The 19,254-nt window shown below is 45.4% G+C and overlaps 1 protein-coding gene across 1 annotated transcript; it reads left to right on the top strand.

Annotated features, from left to right (window-relative positions):
* The first annotated feature begins 231 nt into the window (after positions 1 to 231).
* On the top strand, positions 232 to 2,172 carry LOC120913448 (putative nuclease HARBI1). The gene is made up of 3 exons (XM_040323378.1): positions 232 to 546; positions 1,558 to 1,917; positions 2,084 to 2,172. The coding sequence occupies exons 1-3, from the start codon at positions 237 to 239 to the stop codon at positions 2,086 to 2,088; spliced, it is 675 nt and encodes a 224-aa protein (XP_040179312.1). The 5' UTR covers positions 232 to 236; the 3' UTR covers positions 2,089 to 2,172.
* The last annotated feature ends 17,082 nt before the right edge of the window (positions 2,173 to 19,254 follow it).

The following is a 19,254-nucleotide window of genomic DNA, read 5'->3' as shown; positions in this document are numbered from 1 at the left end:
CCTCTCCCATGATACATTCCCTGTATGATGAAATACACTTGGCCCTAGAAACACGCACGCGTAGAAGTAATGCAGTACCAGGTCTTGTGCGTTTTTTGGCAGTACTTCATTTTTTAGGAAAGGCCTCATACCAACATGTCAGTGGTGAGATTGTTGGCATCTCACAACCCAGTTTTTCCCGCTGCTTGGTGGAGGTCCTGCAAGCACTGCGACAACTTTCTCCACAATACATACACATGGGCAAGTCACGTGAAGAGCGGGATCAAATTAAACGTGGTTTTTTTGACCTAGCAGGAATGCCCAATGTCATTGGGGCAATAGACTGCACCCATGTGCCATTATGTCCCCCATCAGAACAGGAGCACATCTACCGAAACCGTAAGGCTTACCATTCACTCGACATCCAGGTGATCTGTGATTCAAACCTCATAATCCGTGATGTTGTCACCGGCTTTCCAGGATCCTGTCATGATGCCCATATATTGCGCCAATCGGGAATATATGATACTCTGGACAAGGACTTAGAAAATAATGGATGGCTGCTGGGTAAGTGTGCTCCACTGTTTATTTTATGGTGTGTTTTCCAGTTATAAATGCGTTTTTATTTTTTTATTCCATACTAGACTGACATTAGTGCTATATCAGTAACATGACAGCTCAACAGCTTTACATTAATCATTATTTCAAAAACATGTAATAATAAACTCAGAATTTAAATGTCCAAAATACTTTCAAGTACTTTTTAGTTAGCTATCACCTGGTTCAAGGTCCGCAAATCTTTCCTTTCTCATGTGAGGTGTATTGTTGTTCCACATGTTCCGTGTGCACTGAAAAGTAGTCACTACTTCAAGCTTGCTTAAGTGATGTATTACACTATCATATTAAGACATCACATGAGAGAGCTAGGAACTACTTATCAAAACACACATGACCAAGGTGTGCCAAAGAAGCCACCCACCAGAATTAAGTACAGTACCTATATGTAAATGATTGCAGCATAAGATGCAACAATTGTGTCAGTAGTTGAATTACTTGAATGTATAGTTAATATTTAAATCTGGGAGTTCAACACTATCCCATACGTTAACCCCCCAATATGCATAACATCAAGCAGCACTACCAAGCACAACAATAACCCCCCCCCCCCCCCAATTGTGCATATGTATTGTACATGAAAGAGACATGTCCCTCTGGTCCTCCGTTATAGTCCCATATGAGGTCTGCACTATAGTATTGAAATATCTATGACAGGCAGACTTTTCCTCCAGCATGCTTTGTTTTAATAACATTCACATGCACTACAGTAAGCATAGCCCACAACTGTGGTATGCTGTTGTGTTGTGAGTTAAGTACCATTAATGCTCAATCAAAAGTACAAGTCCAGAACCTTGCCCGCCAAATAATTTTAAAATGTGCTTTATTAGACGTATGTTATCCATATGTGACTAACATTGGAAAATTTTCTAAAATGACCACACAATTGGCCACTACATCATGTGATTTAGCATGATTTCTTCTATACTTACAAATAAACTTATATTGTTTTAAAATTTTTAGGAGATGCTGGTTACCCCTGTCTACCATGGCTCTTAACACCTATCAACAGGCCATCCTCTCCTGCAGAAGCAGCTTACAATGTTGCTCATACCAAAACACGAGTGGTTATCGAAAGATGCTTTGGTGTCCTAAAGAGCCGTTTCCGTTGCATGTCCTTGTCTGGTGGATTCCTTCAGTATTCCCCCAGTAAGGTAGCTGATATGTTCCTAGCATGCAGCATTCTCCATAACATTGCAAGGCATGGAGGACTACAAGAGGAACTAGACACCACAGTGGAGGATGACATGCCCACAATTCCAGTGGAAAATGATCACAGGGGAAACGCAGCAAGAAGTAAACTGATTACAAACTATTTCTCAGGTAATAAACCACCGTAACATTTTTAATTTTCCAAACATCATCAGAAATGATCACAAACTTGCATTATTAAGTTGAAGAGACAGACATGCTGTAAAATGAATTATTTGGGCTGATCTTGTTTATCAATGTCAAATCTTAACCAATGATGTTTTTTTTCTCATTTCAGGTTAACCCAACTATAAAAACTTTGGAGAAATAACATAAAATTAAGACAGGAGTACAAAAATTGCCAAAAAATGAATCTTTATTTTGTTTTTGTATTTTTCCTTTGTTTTACTTCTGTTGCATTTATTTTTTATCTTGTAAAACATTCAACATTAACAGTTTCAAACATATAAAATAAAAGTTTCACTTAAAAGTCTTCTACAAAACAAAAGTGTGTTTGAATTCTTTATTGCAACAAGTGTAAGTGTGGGTTATACACGCAAAAATTCTGTTCATCTGCTAATAAGTACCAACATTGCACTGTCCTTGCCAGAAAGATGGTGAATGAAATGAGTGCTGTTAACTGCGCTGTGTGGGAGAGGGGAGAAATGAAATAAAACTAAAAAAAATACCACCAATTGGCGTAATGGCAGATGGCTATAGCCAACCTAAGGTAAGGAGAGTAAGTGACCTGTAAAGAAGCCGTTGATATGCAAACCAATAAATAACACAATAATTGAATCATAATATTATATTTTTTGTGTGATTTATTGTTTTGTATATCATCACCTTCATCACTGGTCACTTAACTCTACCTTTGGTTGCCTATAGTCATCTACCATTACCCCAAATGTTATATATATTTTAATTTCTCCTCTCCACCCCACACCGCAGTTACCATCACTCATTTCATTACTGAGAAACAATGCACGTTAGTTAAAATGTTAACTACTCCAGGCAGGGCATTTGAAAGATGGAAAAGCGGTCGTCTACAACTTGCAGAAACATTTTTAACCTCATTAGTCAGGAAATGATACCTACATTCCATACCAATAACATGTGGTTTCAAAAGTAACAGAAAATCAAATTACAGCCAACACAACATCAAAAATATATGGTTGGGCAAGATGGAGTATGGAACCATTTGGATGTTTGTTTTTTTAATATGAATTAAACTACTGGCGAAGAAGACGACGTCAGCAACTAAAATATGTATATTTTGTGGTAAACTTTACAGAAACACAGGTGATATCAAGATTGCAATTATCAGCTACTCTGCTTTATTCTTCATAGGAGAAAATACACATTACTTTTGAAAACCACACAGAGAAACATGGTCCTTGCTGTGACAACAACAATGGATGGCGCAGTTTAGTCACAGAGTACAGATACAAATCCAAGCACTTGAGTGAAAAAAACAATTATTTTACATCCACGTGGATAAAAAATATAAAAAAAAAATTTAGAACCAATATTGTGCCTTACTGACGGAAGAAAAGCATGAAAAACCTGTCACATTTTCCAGATTTTCTGCTGTGACAAAGGGACAACTCTGTCTGTTTCAAATACGTAGACGTGATGTTAATGTGATGTATTCTCCTATTGAACGAATATGATTGATGCTTTTATGTAGTGCTGATGAATTATATCTCTACTCTGTAACTTCAACTATAGTATTATTGATAGTTCACTTCTACTTTTCAACAATCCTACCACTTTTTTACCTTACAACAAAAAAATGGTTCTGCTTTCGAACAAAAAATATACATGTTAAAACAAATATTTGACAATATTGTTGCACTTGCATTTCAACGTGTATATACCAACCATTCGGAAAACCGTAATGGTAACAGTAATGAATACTAGAACATGCTTGAAAGATAAAAATAGATTTCACATAATTCTCAACCATGAACTTCGCCGGCAATATTACCAGGAACTTTACCGGGAACTTTACCAGGAACTTTTCCGGCAACTTTACCGGGAACTTTTCCGTAACTTTACCGGGAACTTAGCCGGCAACTTTATCGGCAACTTTGCCATCAACTTTACCAGGAACTTTTCTGGCAACTTTATCAGAAACTTTACTGGCAACTTTCACCGGCAACTTTTCGGAACTTTGCCGAGAACTTTGCCGACAACTTTACCGACAACTTTGTCAGCAACTCTACCGGGAGCTTTGCCGACAACTATACCGCAAACTTTTCCGGTAACTTTATCAGGGACTTTGCCGGCAACTTTACCGGGAACTTTGCTGGCAACTTTACCGGGAACTTTGCCGGAAACTTTGCCGACAACTTTACCGACAACTTTGCTGGGAACTTTGCCGGGAACTTTGTCGGCAACTTTGCTGGCAACTCTACCGGGAACTTTGCCGGCAACAATATCGGGATCTTTTCCGGCAACTTAGCCGGGAACTTTGCCAACAACTTTATCGGGGACTTTGCCGGGAACTTTGCCAACAATTTTACCGGGAACTTAGCCGGCAACTTTATCAGCAACTTTACCAGGTACTTTGCCGGGAACTTTACGGGCAACTTTGCCAGCAACTTTACCGGGAACTTTGCCGGCAACTTTACCGGGAACTTTGCCGGCAATTTTACCGGGAACTTTGCCGGCAATTGTACAGGAACTTTGCCGACAACTTTACCGGGAACTTTACCGGGAACTTTGCCGGGAACTTTACTGGCAACTTTGCCGGCAACTTTACCGGGAACTTTACCGGGAACTTTGCCGGGAACTCTACCGGGAGCTTTGCCCACAACTATACCGGGATCTTTTCCGGCAACTTTACCGGGAACTTTTCCGGCAACTTTACCGGGAACTTTGCCGGAAACTTTGCTGGGAACTTTGCCGACAACTTTACCGGGAAGTTTGCCGACAACTTTACCGACAACCTTGTCGGCAACTTTGCCAGTTACTTTGCCGGCAACTTTACCGGGTACTTTGCAACTCTGCCGGCAACTCTGCTGGCAACTTTACCGGGAACTTTGCCGGGAACGTTGCCGACAACTTTACCGACAACCTTGTCGGCAACTTTGCCAGTTACTTTGCCGGCAACTTTACCGGGTACTTTGCCGGAAACTTTGCTGACAACTATTCTGGGAACTTTGCCAGCAACTTTACCGGGAACTTTTCTGGCAACTTTAACAGAAACTTTACCGGCAACTTTTCCAGCAACTTTGCTGGGAACTTTGGCATCAACTTTACCGGGAACTTTGCTGGCAACTTTACCGGGAACTTTGCCGGAAACTTTGCCAGCAACTCTACCGGGAACTTTGCCGGTAACTTTACCGGGAACTTTGCTGGCAACATTACCGGGAACTTTTCCGGCAACTTTACCTGAAACTTTGCCGGGAACTTTGCTGGCAACTTTAACGGGAACTTTTCCGGCAACTTTACCGGGAACTTTGCCGGGAACTTTACTGCCAACTTTGCTGGAAACTTTACTGGCAACTTTACCGGGAACTTTACCGGCAACTTTGCCGGGAACTTTACCGGGAACTTTGTCAGCAACTTTACCGGGAACTTTGCCAGCAACTTTACCGGGAACTTTTCCGGCAACTTTAACAGAAACTTTACCGGCAACTTTTCCGGCAACTTTACTGGGAACTTTACCATCAACTTTACCGGGAACTTCTACTTTACCGGGAACTTTGCCGGCAACTTTACCAGGAACTTTACCGGCAACTTTACCGGGAACTTTGCCAGCAACTTTACCGGGAACTTTTCCGGCAACTTTAACAGAAACTTTACCGGCAACTTTTCCGGCAACTTTACTGGGAACTTTACCATCAACTTTACCGGGAACTTCTACTTTACCGGGAACTTTGCCGGCAACTTTACCAGGAACTTTACCGGCAACTTTGCCGGGTACTTTGCCGGCAACTTTACCGGGAACTTTTCCGACAACTTTGCCGGCAGCTTTGCCGGGAACGTTGCCGACAACTTTGTCGGCAACTTTGCTGGGTACTTTGCCGGCAACTCTACCGGGAACTTTGCCGGTAACTTTACCGGGAACTTTGCTGGCAACATTACCGGGAACTTTTCCGGCAACTTTACCTGAAACTTTGCCGGGAACTTTGCTGGCAACTTTAACGGGAACTTTTCCGGCAACTTTACCGGGAACTTTGCCGGGAACTTTACTGCCAACTTTGCTGGAAACTTTACTGGCAACTTTACCGGGAACTTTACCGGCAACTTTGCCGGGAACTTTACCGGGAACTTTGTCAGCAACTTTACCGGGAACTTTGTCAGCAACTTTACCGGGAACTTTACCGGGTATTTTGCCGGCATTTTTACCGGATACTTTGCCGGAAACTTTACCGGGAACTTTGCCAGCAACTTTACCGGGAACTTTTCCGGCAACTTTAACAGAAACTTTACCGGCAACTTTTCCGGCAACTTTACTGGGAACTTTACCATCAACTTTACCGGGAACTTCTACTTTACCGGGAACTTTGCCGGCAACTTTACCAGGAACTTTACCGGCAACTTTACCGGGAACTTTGCCAGCAACTTTACCGGGAACTTTTCCGGCAACTTTAACAGAAACTTTACCGGCAACTTTTCCGGCAACTTTACTGGGAACTTTACCATCAACTTTACCGGGAACTTCTACTTTACCGGGAACTTTGCCGGCAACTTTACCAGGAACTTTACCGGCAACTTTGCCGGGTACTTTGCCGGCAACTTTACCGGGAACTTTTCCGACAACTTTGCCGGCAGCTTTGCCGGGAACGTTGCCGACAACTTTGTCGGCAACTTTGCTGGGTACTTTGCCGGCAACTTTACCGGGTACTTTGCCGCAAACTTTACCGGGAACTTTGCCGACAACTATACCTGGAACTTTGCCAGCAACTTTACCGGCAACTTTTCCGGCAACTTTAACAGAAACTTTACCGTCAACTTTACCGGGAACTTTACCAAGTATTTTGCCGGCATTTTTACCGGATACTTTGCCGGAAACTTTACCGGGAACTTTGCCAGCAACTTTACCGGGAACTTTTCCGGCAACTTTAACAGAAACTTTACCGGCAACTTTTCCGGCAACTTTACTGGGAACTTTACCATCAACTTTACCGGGAACTTCTACTTTACCGGAAACTTTGCCGGCAACTTTACCAGGAACTTTACCGGCAACTTTACCGGGAACTTTGCCAGCAACTTTACCGGGAACTTTTCCGGCAACTTTAACAGAAACTTTACCGGCAACTTTTCCGGCAACTTTACTGGGAACTTTACCATCAACTTTACCGGGAACTTCTACTTTACCGGGAACTTTGCCGGCAACTTTACCAGGAACTTTACCGGCAACTTTGCCGGGTACTTTGCCGGCAACTTTACCGGGAACTTTTCCGACAACTTTGCCGGCAGCTTTGCCGGGAACGTTGCCGACAACTTTGTCGGCAACTTTGCTGGGTACTTTGCCGGCAACTTTACCGGGTACTTTGCCGCAAACTTTACCGGGAACTTTGCCGACAACTATACCTGGAACTTTGCCAGCAACTTTACCGGGAACTTTTCCGGCAACTTTAACAGAAACTTTACTGTCAACTTTACCGGGAACTTTGCCGTCAACTTTGCCGTCAACTTTACCGGGAACTTTGCCGTCAACTTTACCGGGAACTTTGCCGTCAACTTTACCGGGAACTTTGCCGTCAACTTTACCGGGAACTTTGCCGGGAACTTAGCCGGCAACTTTACCAGGTACTTTGCCGGGAACTTTACGGGCAACTTTGCCAGCAACTTTACCGGGAACTTTGCCGGCAACTTTACTGACAACTTTACCGGCAACATTACTGTTTTTTTGGCAACTTTACCTGAAACTTTGCCAGCCAATTTTACGGGAACTTTGCCGGCAACTTTACCGGGAACTTTTCCGGCAACTTTACCGGGAACTTTGCCGGCAAATTTTCCGTCAACTTTTCCCGGGAACTTTGCCGAAACTTTACCGGGAACGTTGCCGGGAACTTTGTGGGCAACTTTACCGGGAACTTTACCGGAAACTTTGCCGGAAACTTTGCCGGCAACTTTACCGGGTACATTGCCGACAATTTTACCGGGAACTTAGCCGGCAACATTATCGGCAACTTTGCCGGGAACTTTGCCGGGAACTTTGCCGGAAACTTTGCCGGGAACTTTACTGGGAACTTTACTGGGAACTTTGCCTACAACCATACCGGGAACTTTGCCGGGAACTTTGCCAGCAACTTTACCGGCAACTTTTCCGGCAACTTTACCTGAAACTTTGCCGGGAACTTTACCGGGAACTTTGCCGGGAACTTTGCCGGGAACTTTGCCGGGAACTTTACCGGGAACTTTGCCGGCAACATTACCGGGAACTTTTCTGGCAACTTTACCTGAAACTTTGCCGGGAACTTTACCGGGAACTTTGCCGGGAACTTTGCCGGGAACTTTGCCGGGAACTTTTCTGGCAACTATACCTGAAACTTTGCCGGGAACTTTACCGGTAAATTGGTCAGCAACTTTACCAGGAACTTTGCCGGCAACTTTACCGGGTACTTTGCCGGCAACTTTACCGGATACTTTGCCGGGAACTTTAACGGGAACTTTTCTGGCAACTTTACCAGGAACTTTACCGGGAACTTTACTGGCAACTTTGCCGGGAACTTAGCCAGGTACCTTGCCGGGAACTTTACCGGGTACTGTGCCGGGAACTTTACTGGGAACTTTGCCGACAACTATACCGGGAACTTTGCCGGGAACTTTGCCAGCAACTTTACCGGAAACTTTTCTGGCAACTTTGCCATCAACTTTACCGGGAACTTTGCCGGCAACTTTACCGGGAACTTTGCCGGAAACTTTGCCGGGAACTTTGCCGGGAACTTTGCCGGCAACATTACCGGGAACTTTTCTGGCAACTTTACCTGAAACTTTGCCGGGAACTTTACTGGCAACTCTACCGGGAACTTTGCCGGCAACTTTGCCGGGAACTTTACAGGGAACTTTGTCAGCAACTTTACCGGGAAGTTTGCTGGCAACTTCCCGGGAACTTTTCCGGCAACTTTACCGGATACTTTGCTGGAAACTTTACCGGGAACTTTAACGGGAACTTTTCCGGCAACTTTACTAGGAACTTTGCCGGGAACTTTACTGGCAAGTTTGCTGGGAACTTTACCGGGAACTTCGCCAGGAACTTTACCGGGAACTTTGTCAGCAACTTTACCGGGAACTTTGCCGAAACTTTACCGGGAACTTAACCGGGTACTTTGCCGGCATTTTTACCGGATACTTTGCCGGAAACTTTACCGGGAACTTTTCCGGCAACTTTACCGGGAACTTTGCCGACAACTTCACCGGGAACTTTGCCAGCAACTTTACCGGGAACTTTTCTGGCAACTTTAACAGAAACTTTACCGGCAACTTTTCCAGGCAAATTAACTGGGAACTTTGCCATCAACTTTGCCGGGAACTTTACCGGGAACTTTTCCGGCAACTTGTCCAGCAACTTTACCAGGAACTTTTCCGGCAACTTTACCAGGAACTTTTCCGGCAACTTTACCAGGAACTTTGCCGGCAACTTTACCAGGAACTTTTCCGGCAACTTTGCCAGGAACTTTTCCGGGAACTTTGTCAGCAACTTTACCGGGAACTTTGTCAGCAACTTTACCGGGAACTTTGTCAGCAACTTTACCGGGTACTTTGCCGGAATTTTTACCGGATACTTTGCCGGAAACTTTACCGGGAACTTTACCGGCAACGTTACCGGGAACTTTGCCGACAACTTCACCGGGAACTTTGCCAGCAACTTTACCGGGCACTTTTCCATCAACTTTAACAGAAACGTTACCGGCAACTTTTCCGGCAACTTTACTGGGAACTTTGCCATCAACTTTACCAGGAACTTTGCCGACAACTTTACCCGGAACTTTGCCGGAAACTTTGCCGGGAACTTTGCCGGCAACTTTGCCGGCAACTCTGCCGGGAACTTTTCCGGCAACTTATTTGGGAACTTTGCCGACAATTTTACCGGGAACTTAGCTGGCAACTTTATCGGCAACTTTACCAGGTACTTTGCTGACAACTTTGCCGGGAACTTTGCCAGCAACTTTAACAGGAACTTTTCCGGGAACTTTACCGGGAACTTCTCCGGCAACTTTGCCGGGAACTTTTCCGGCAACTTTACCGGGAACTTTTCCGGCAACTTTACCAGGAACTTTACCGGCAACATTACCGGGAACTTTTCCGGCAACTTTACCGGGAACTTTTTCGGCAACTTTACCGGGAACTTTGCCAGAAACTTTACCGGGAACTTTTCCGGCAACTTTACTGGCAACTTTTTACCGGGAACTTTGCCGGGAACTTTGCCGGCAACTTTACTGGCAACTTTTTACCGGGAACTTTGCCGGGAACTTTGTCAGCAACTTTACCGGGAACTTTGCCGGCAACTTTACCGGGTACTTTTCCGGCAACTTTACTGGATACTTTGCCGGAAACTTTACTGGGAACTTTTCCGGCAACTTTACAGGGAACTTTGCCGAGAACTTTGCCAGCAACTTTACCAGAAAATTTTTCGGCAACTTAGCCGGGAACTTTGACGACAATTTTACAGGGAACTTAGCTGGCAAATTTTTTGGCAACTTTACCAGGTACTTTGCCGGGAAATTTACGGGCAACTTTGCCAGCAATTTTACCAGGAACTTTGCCTGCAACTTTACCGGGAACTTAGCCGGAAACTTTACCGGGAACTTTACCGTGAACTTTGCCGGGAACTTTACCGTGAACTTTTCCGGCAACTTTGCCGGCATTTTTACCGGGAACTTTGCCGGCAACATTAACGGGAACTTTTTCGGCAACTTTACCTGAAACTTTTCCGGGAACTTTGCCGGCAACTTTAACGGGAACGTTTCCGGCAACTTTACCGGGAACTTTGCCGGCAACTTTACCGGGAACTTTGCCCGCAAGTTTACCGGGAACTTTGCCGGCAACTTTGCCGGCAATTTTACCTGGTACTTTGCCAGGTACTTTTCCGGTACTTTACCGGGAACTTTTCTGGCAACTTTACCGGGAACTTTGCCGACAACTATACCGGGAACTTTGCCAACAACTTTACCGGGAACTTTTCCGGCAACTTTACCAGAAACTTTGCCGGGAACTTTGCCGGCAACTTTCTCGGCAACTTTGCTGGCAACTTTACTGGAAACTTTACCAGGAACTTTGCCGCCAACTTTACCGGGAACTTTTCAGGCAACTTTACCGGGAACTTTGCCGACAACGTTACCGGGGACTTTGCCTGCAACTTTACCGGGAACTTTACCGGAACTATGGCGGTTACTTTGCCGGGTACTGTGCCAGCAAGTTTACCGGGAACTATACCAAGAACTTTTCAGGCAACTTTACCTTGAACTTTGCCGGCAACTTTACCGGGAACTTTCCCGGCAACTTTACCGGGAACTTTGAAGCCAACTTTTCCGGGAACTTTGCTGGCAACTTTGCCGGCAATGTTTTCGGCAACTTTACCGGGAACTTTGCCAGCAACGTTGCCGGGAAAGTTTTCGGCAAGTTTACCAGGAACTTTGCCGGCAACTTTACCGGGAAATTTGCGGGCAACTTTACCGGGAACTCTGCCAGCAACGTTTCCGGCAACTTTTCCGGCAACTTTACCGGAAAATTTGCCGGGAACTTTGCCAGAAACTTTATCGGGAACTTTGCTGGCAACTTTACTGGGAACTTGGCAGCCAACTTTACCGGGAACTTTGCCGGCAATGTTTTCAGCAACTTTACCGGGAACTTTGCCGGCAACTTTACCGGGAACTTTGACGGCAACTTTACCAGGAACTTTACCGGGTACTTTGCCGGGAACTTTACCGGAAAATTTTTCGGCAACTTTACCGGGAACTTTGCCGGGAACTTTACTGGGAACTTTTCCGGCAACTTTAATAGCTTCCATGCCACGCCGCATTGAGGCAGTAATTGCTGCAAAAGGGTCCAAAACCATATACTGAGTACATATGCATGCTTATACCTTTCAGAGGTCCGATATTGTTCTATGTACAATCCTTGTTTTATTGATTGCATGTAATATTCTAATTTTCTGAGATTGTGGATTTGTTTTTTTTTTTATGAGCTGTAAGCCATAATCATCACAATTATGACAAATCACGGCTTGAACTATCTTGCTTTGCATGTAATGGCCGGGATTCAGATACATTGGCGTATCTTTGAGCGGGCGTAGCGCATATCATATACGCCAACATAACGTAGAGAGGCAAGTACTGTATTCACAAAGCACTTGCTCCCATATGTACGCCGGCGTAACGCAAATGGGCCGGCGTAAGCCCGCGTAATTCAAAGTAGCAAGGCAGTGGGCGTGTTGTATTATAATGAAGTGTGACAACATGTAAATGCATAGGCGATCGAACGGCGCATGCGCACACATGCTCAGAATCACGTCGCAAATACTCCCTAAGATACGTCCGCTCAATGCTTTCGACGTGAACGTAACTTACGCCCAGCCCCATTCACGTATGACTTACGCAAACAATGTAAAATACGACGCTGTTCCGACGTTTCCGACGTCCATACCTTAACATGACTTACCCCTGCTTTATGAGGGGTAAACTTGCGCCGGACTTACGCCTTACATAAACGACGTAGCTAAATCTGATGGGCGCAAGTACGTTTCTGAATCGGCCCTAGCGGAAGCGCCCCTAGCGGCCAGCGTAAATATGCACCCAAGATACGACGGCGTAAGGAGACTTACGTCGGTCGTATCTTGCAAAATTCTGGCGTATCTCAGTTCCTGAATACCGTGCATAGATACGACGGCGCACATTTGGACTTACGACGGCGTATCTGGAGATACGCCGTCGTAAGTCCTTTCTGAATCTGGCCCAATGAGTCTATCTCATATATTAGTTTCACCGTTTAAGTTGCATTAGTGAAATAAAAGAACTTTTGCACAATGTTATAATTTTTCAAGTATCACCTGTGTGTGTGTGTGTGTATATATATTATATATATATACACAGGGTTTGACCCAGGAGAGACATTCTGCTGCAGTATATCTGCGTGAGTCGGTCGGGAACCGGTTAAGTAACTTTACTCATTCAATAAATACTGTAAAATTACCCGATTCAGGGTATTTGTAGCAATAAATTGTTGTGACAAGCTCCCCACAAAAGGCAGCACTTTTTAAACAAGTGAAAGCTAACAAAAGACAGGTAAGGAAGGGCGTGAACACCAAACAAAGAGGATATATTTCACACATGACAAAGGAGGAACTAAAGACAGAAAGTTGGCATACATGGCAGATGGGAGGGTTAAAGAGGAAGTAAACCCTCTTAAATTAATACTGGAAAAAAAACACCTGCAAGAGAAAGGCATAATGAGCTAATATGCATAGCATACTAGCTCATTATGTGGCACTTACCTGAAATCGAAGCCCCCAAAGTGCTCTTCATTCCCCTCCGTCGCCGCCATGTCCCCTCGCAGCTTCTTCCTGGTATCGCCGCTCCGGCGCTGTGATTGGCCGGAGCAGCGATGACGTCACTCCCGCGCATGCACGCAAGACCGGCACAATTTCCAATTCAGAATTCCGGGACGGTCAGTGTTTTCTGCATATATCTCCTTTACCATGTATGTTATGGAGATATTTATTGCACCTACAGGTAAGCCTTAATCTAGGCTTACTTGTAGGTGCAAGTTGTCAAAGTGGGTTTACAACCAATTTAACAAAATACAGTGGGGTGGATTCAGAGAGAATTTACACCGGCGTATCCATAGATACGCCGTGTAAATTCAAATCTGCGCCGGCGTATCTACTTTCTGTATTCAGAAAGCTAGATACACCGACATTAGCCTAAGATACGACTGGCATAAGTCTCTTACGCCGTCGTATCTTAGGGTGCATTCTGACACTGGCCGCTAGGAGCGCTTCCGTTGTTGTCGGCGTAGAATATGCTAATTACCTAGATACGCCAATTCACAAACGTACGTACGCCCGGCGCAATTTATTTACGTTGTTTACGTTAGGCTTTTTCGGCGTACGGTTGTTCCTGCTATTAGGAAGCGCAGCCAATGTTAAGTATGGACGTCGTTCCCGCTTCGAAATTTGATTTTTTTACGTCGTTTGCGTAAGTCGTTCGCGAATAGGGCTGGACGTAATTTACGTTCACGTCGAAACCAATACGTTGTTTCGCCGTACTTGAGAGCAATGCACTCTGGGATATGTACACGGACGGCGCATGCGCCATTCGTAAAACATGTCAATCACATCAGGTCATCACACATTAGCATAAAACACGCCCCACTTCCACATTTAATTTACGCGGGCTTACGCCAGCCCCATTTACGCTATGCCGCCGCAACTTACGGAGCAAGTGCTTTGTGAATACAGCACTTGCTCCTGTAAGTTACGGCGGCGTAGCGTAAATACGATACGCTGCGCTGCCGTATCATTGCACGCCCCTACCTGAAACTACCCCAGTGTTATCTCCTCTAACTACACTGTAGCATGTTAGTACTTAAAGAATGGGAACCACTTGTGCATTTCATACGAACATGGAAATGAGCATTTGACTTCCAAACATACTAAATGGAATGTTCTAAATATTTAATCGCACTCAAAATATCTAACATGACAGTATTTGATAGCATCATTTTATTGGTCCAGCTTGGCACAATATAAGTACACATATCTGATAACGAAGGAGCTGCAGGGGAAGCTGATAATCACTGTACCAGTAGGGGGTACTACTTACCTCCCAACTGTCCCTGATTTCAAGGGACTATCCCTTATTCAGAACAATGTCCCTCTGTCCCTCTTTCCTCCTCAATTTTCCCTTATTTTGGTCTTATCTACACTGAGCAAATTTATAAACGCAACACTTTTGTGTTTGCCCCTATTTATCATGAGCTGGTCGCAAAGATCTACAACTTTTTCTATTTACACAAAAGGCCAATTTCTCTAAAATATTGTCACAAAATCTGTCTTAGCCCAGGTTTACACTGGGCTTCGGGAGTGAAGCTGTGCGAGTTCAGCTGATTTCGACCGCTATTACAGGGACATCTGTGCAGGTTTATGCACAGATGTCAATGTAAATCGTGGGCCGAAATCACAAAAAGTAGTACAGAAACTACTTTTTGAAATTGGTGTAGCGCCGCAGATGCACCTCTTTGCATCTGATCTCCCGGACTTTGGGGACCTGGTGCCCAAACTGGGCACACATATAGCCCCAACTTTTCCTCTACAAGTGTGCAAAGTTTGTTGTCCAGGGAACCTACGGGAGCATCGATTTTTCAAAGCCGGGCACCCCTTCTATAGTCTCCCATGTTAAATGGTAATTTCTCTGGTGAATTTGGGGACCCGGTACTGGCCGGTCGTAGGTCCCCTGGACCCGGAAATTGGCACACATGTAGCCCCATTTCTCCTCTACAAGTATACAAAGTTTGCTGTCTGAGGGACCTATGGCTGGGGAGCACCAATTTTTCAAAGCCGGGCACCCCTTCCATAGACTCCCATGTTAAACGTCAGTCTACTCATGGACACAGTGAGGCATGGGCACAGTGAGGCATGGACACAGTGAGGCATGCACATGGACACAGTGAGGCACAGTGAGGCATGCAGATGGACACCCTAGGCTTATAAACCTTGCGCCGGCGTAACGTAAATTCGTTGGCGTAAGCCGGCGTTATTCAAAGTAGGAAGGAAGTGGGCGCGATCCATTTAAATGAAGCGTGACCCCATGCAAATGAAGGGCCGAACGAACGGCGCATGCAGCGTGGACGTATGTCCTGCACCCCTCTGCGCATGCTCACAACTACGCCCGGCGTAACCCCTGAGATACGCCGGCCCACCCCCTACGCCCAGGGCATAAATATGCCCAGACATGTGCCCGTCGAGTGCAAAAGTACACCTGTTTGTTTGTGGTGTAAGTACTTTTGCTTTGTGCCATGCCTGCTCCAGCGTCTAGGAAGGATAAGAGGAAGAAGAACTTCTCCCCACAGGAGAAGGCAATTGTGATCTCGGCCATGGAGAGGTACGATGCTCGCCTCCATGGGCCAGAGACTGGCACAACCAGTAAGGCCAAGAGGGATGAGATCCTGCTGAAGATCACCACACAGGTCAATGCCCTTGGTAATGAGGTAAGGACCCTAAGGACATTTTAAAAAAGATCAATGACCTGCGTCGTGTGGTCAGAGAGAAGCTGGCCACAATGAGGAGGCATGCCAGGGGCACTGGAGGTGGACCAGCCACTGCTATTACTTTGACTCCTGAAGAGCAGGTGGTTGCCTGGTGTCTTCAGAGGGAGCAAGTGGAGGGCTATGACTCCTTTGAACAGGCCTTGAGGACAGGTAAGTGTGTTTTATCTCATATCTGGTGTGTAGCATGTGAGGGGGTGGAAGGGAACATGTGACAAGTGTGTGGGTCCACCAACATGTGAATGTTTTGTGTCATCCACAGATGTGCAGAAGGGAGCGGGGCCATCTGCTGCCTGTGGCCATCCCACGCCATCATTCCCGGAACATCCTGAGCCTGACTCCCTGGGAAGCCAAGAGTCATTGGTGGGGGGGAGTGCCCTAACCTCAACTCAAGAGGTGGTTGAGGAGGAGTTGGTCCATATGGATCAGGAGGTTTGCCTCTATTTGCAGGATTCATCCCTTTTGGCCGTGCCCTCTCACACATCCACCCCATCTCGCCAACCCCATTAGATCCAGCCCCTCATAGTCCAACCCCATCAGATCCAGCCCCTCAGGGTCCAACCCCATCAGATCCAGCCCCTCAAGGGTCTCCCCGTATAGAAGGGCCCAAGCCTCTCCTGGCCCCAGGAAGGCTACCAGGAAGACAAGGGGGGTTCCTGAATTCCTCCCGGAACATTTAGCAAGAGAACAGGACCGCCAAACCCGCCTCATGGGTGCTATTGCCGTGGAGATGCGACGTGTGGCACAAAGCCTGGCCTCCTCGGGGCCACATAAATGACACTCTCCTGGATGTTAGTGGCAACAGTGCAGCGATGGTCACCTGCCTTGGGGGGCATGTTTTTTAAATGCAATTCATACAATCAGTGACCACCCTTCTCACTAAATACACAATATACAATCAGATTGCAGTGTATGGCAAGAGGGGGAGGCGTTTTGGAGCATTTTCACTCATCGCACATAAGGCAGCCCATCCACCTGAATGGGCTGCCCTACTCACAGCAATTGCCCCAAAGATGCTTCAGAACTTTTTTTAGAGTGGAGCTTGGTGCGTTTTTTACTGTGGTTTTTGGTGCACACAGATGCCTCATCCACCCACCCCCTCCCTGGTGCACGTTTTTTAACCACTTAAGCCCCGGACCTTTAGGCAGCTAAATGCCCAGGCCAGGTTTTGCGATTCGGCACTGCGTCGCTTAAACAGACAATTGCGCGGTCGTGCGACGTGGCTCCCAAACATAATTGGCGTCCTTTTTTCCCCACAAATAGAGCTTTCTTTTGGTGGTATTTGATCACCTCTGCGGTTTTTATTTTTTGCGCTATAAACAAAAATAGAGCGACAATTTTGAAAAAAATGCAATATTTTTTACTTTTTGCTGTAATAAATATCCCCCAAAAACATATATAATTTTTTTTTTTCCTCAGTTTAGGCCGATACGTATTCTTCTACCTATTTTTGGTAAAAAAAATCGATTGGTTTGCGCAAAATTTATAGCGTTTACAAAATAGGGGATATTTTTATTGCATTTTTATTAATTATTTTTTTTTTTACTACTAATGGCGGCGATCAGCGATTTTTTTTCGTGACTGCGACATTATGGCGGACACTTCGGCCAATTTTGACAGATTTTTGGGACCATTGTCATTTTCACAGCAAAAAATGCATTTAAATTGCATTCTTTATTGTGAAAATGACAGTTGCAGTTTGGGAGTTAACCACAGGGGGCGCTGAACGTGTTAGGCTTCACCTAGTGTGTGTTTACAACAGTAGGGGGGTGTGGCTGTAGGTCTGATGTCATCGATTGTGCCTCCCCTATAAAGGGGATGACACGATCGATGGGCCGCCACAGTGAAGCACGGGGAAGCCGTGTTTACATACGGCTCTCCCCGTTCTTCAGCTCCGGGGAGCGATCGCGACGGAGCGGCTATAAACGAATAGCCGCGACGTCATCCCGGATCGCTCCCCGAGGTAAGCCGCACGCCGCACGCAGTGGGGGGGGGGGGTCCCGATCGGACCCCCGACCCGCGGAAAGGCAAGTACGTATATATACGCCCATCTGCCTGTCCGTGCCATTTTGCGGACGGAAATAGTCGTGCGGCAGGCGTTAAGTGGTTAAATGAAATGCAATCAATCAGTGATCACATTTTTTACTAAATACACAATCAGATTGCATAGTGTATGTCCATCTTTATACAAGTACATAGGAGGGAGTGGACAGAAACACTCAGCTGTCATGCCCCATTCACAACTCGCATTCCCACCTGCGTTTTTTTTTTAAACGGGGGGGTGGGGGCGGAGGCGTTTGAGCATTTTCACTCATCACACACAGGGCAGCCCATCCACCTGAATGGGCTGCCCTACACACAGCAATCGCTTCAAAGAAGTTTCAGGACTATTTTTTAGATCGGAGCTTGGTGCGTTTTTTTACTGCGATTTTTGGTGCAGCGCATTTCTGAAATGCAAGGAAACGTATAGATGGGAATGGAGCCTCATTGTTCTTGTGTTACCGCACAAATTTCACTTTTAGGCCCCATTTACATATAGCATAGTGGGAGAAAACATTTTGTGTCTCGTTTTTCCTGTGAAACGCATAGGGCAGCCTGTTGGTTACATGTAGTTAATGGGACATGTATTTAGTGAGAAGGGTGATCACTGATTGATTGAATTTCATTTAGAAAATGTGCACCTGGGAATGGGAGGGTGGGTGATGAAGGGTGTGTGCTAATGAGATCAACTCCTTCCTGTGTCAAGACTTACAGTCTGATCAGGAAGAAGACATTACTAATGGAAATATATGGAAACACAGATTAGGACAAGAAAAGTAAGTGACTGTAGATGTAATGGAAATCTTTGATATTTTTGCAAAAAAAAGTACATGAATGCTAAATTGGTGCATAGGGGAGCTGGAATTAAAAAAACAAAAGTGTACAAAGGTGAACTTACCCTTTAAGCATAAGACACCCCCATATTTCTCTTTGTATGTTGACTGAGCAGAACAAAGAGTCAAAGAAGATTTAAAGGGTCAGACCCACTTATATTGGTCATTTTGGATAATCATTTAGAAGGATACTAAAAGCTGGCAAAGAAGGGGACCAGGTGGGAGCCCATCTGGTGAATGTGAAGGTGGTACACATTGCACATAGATAAATACTGTTAAAGGCACAGTGGATATTTTTTAATGTCAGTAGAAAACAAAAGCTGTGATGATACAGAAGCTTGTTCAATTAAACTTTGACAAAAAAAAATCTAGA

This window comes from Rana temporaria, chromosome 1 (genome assembly GCF_905171775.1).
Source record: "Rana temporaria chromosome 1, aRanTem1.1, whole genome shotgun sequence".
Classification (NCBI taxonomy): domain Eukaryota; kingdom Metazoa; phylum Chordata; class Amphibia; order Anura; family Ranidae; genus Rana; species Rana temporaria.
This window is presented reverse-complemented; position numbering and strand designations above follow the sequence as displayed.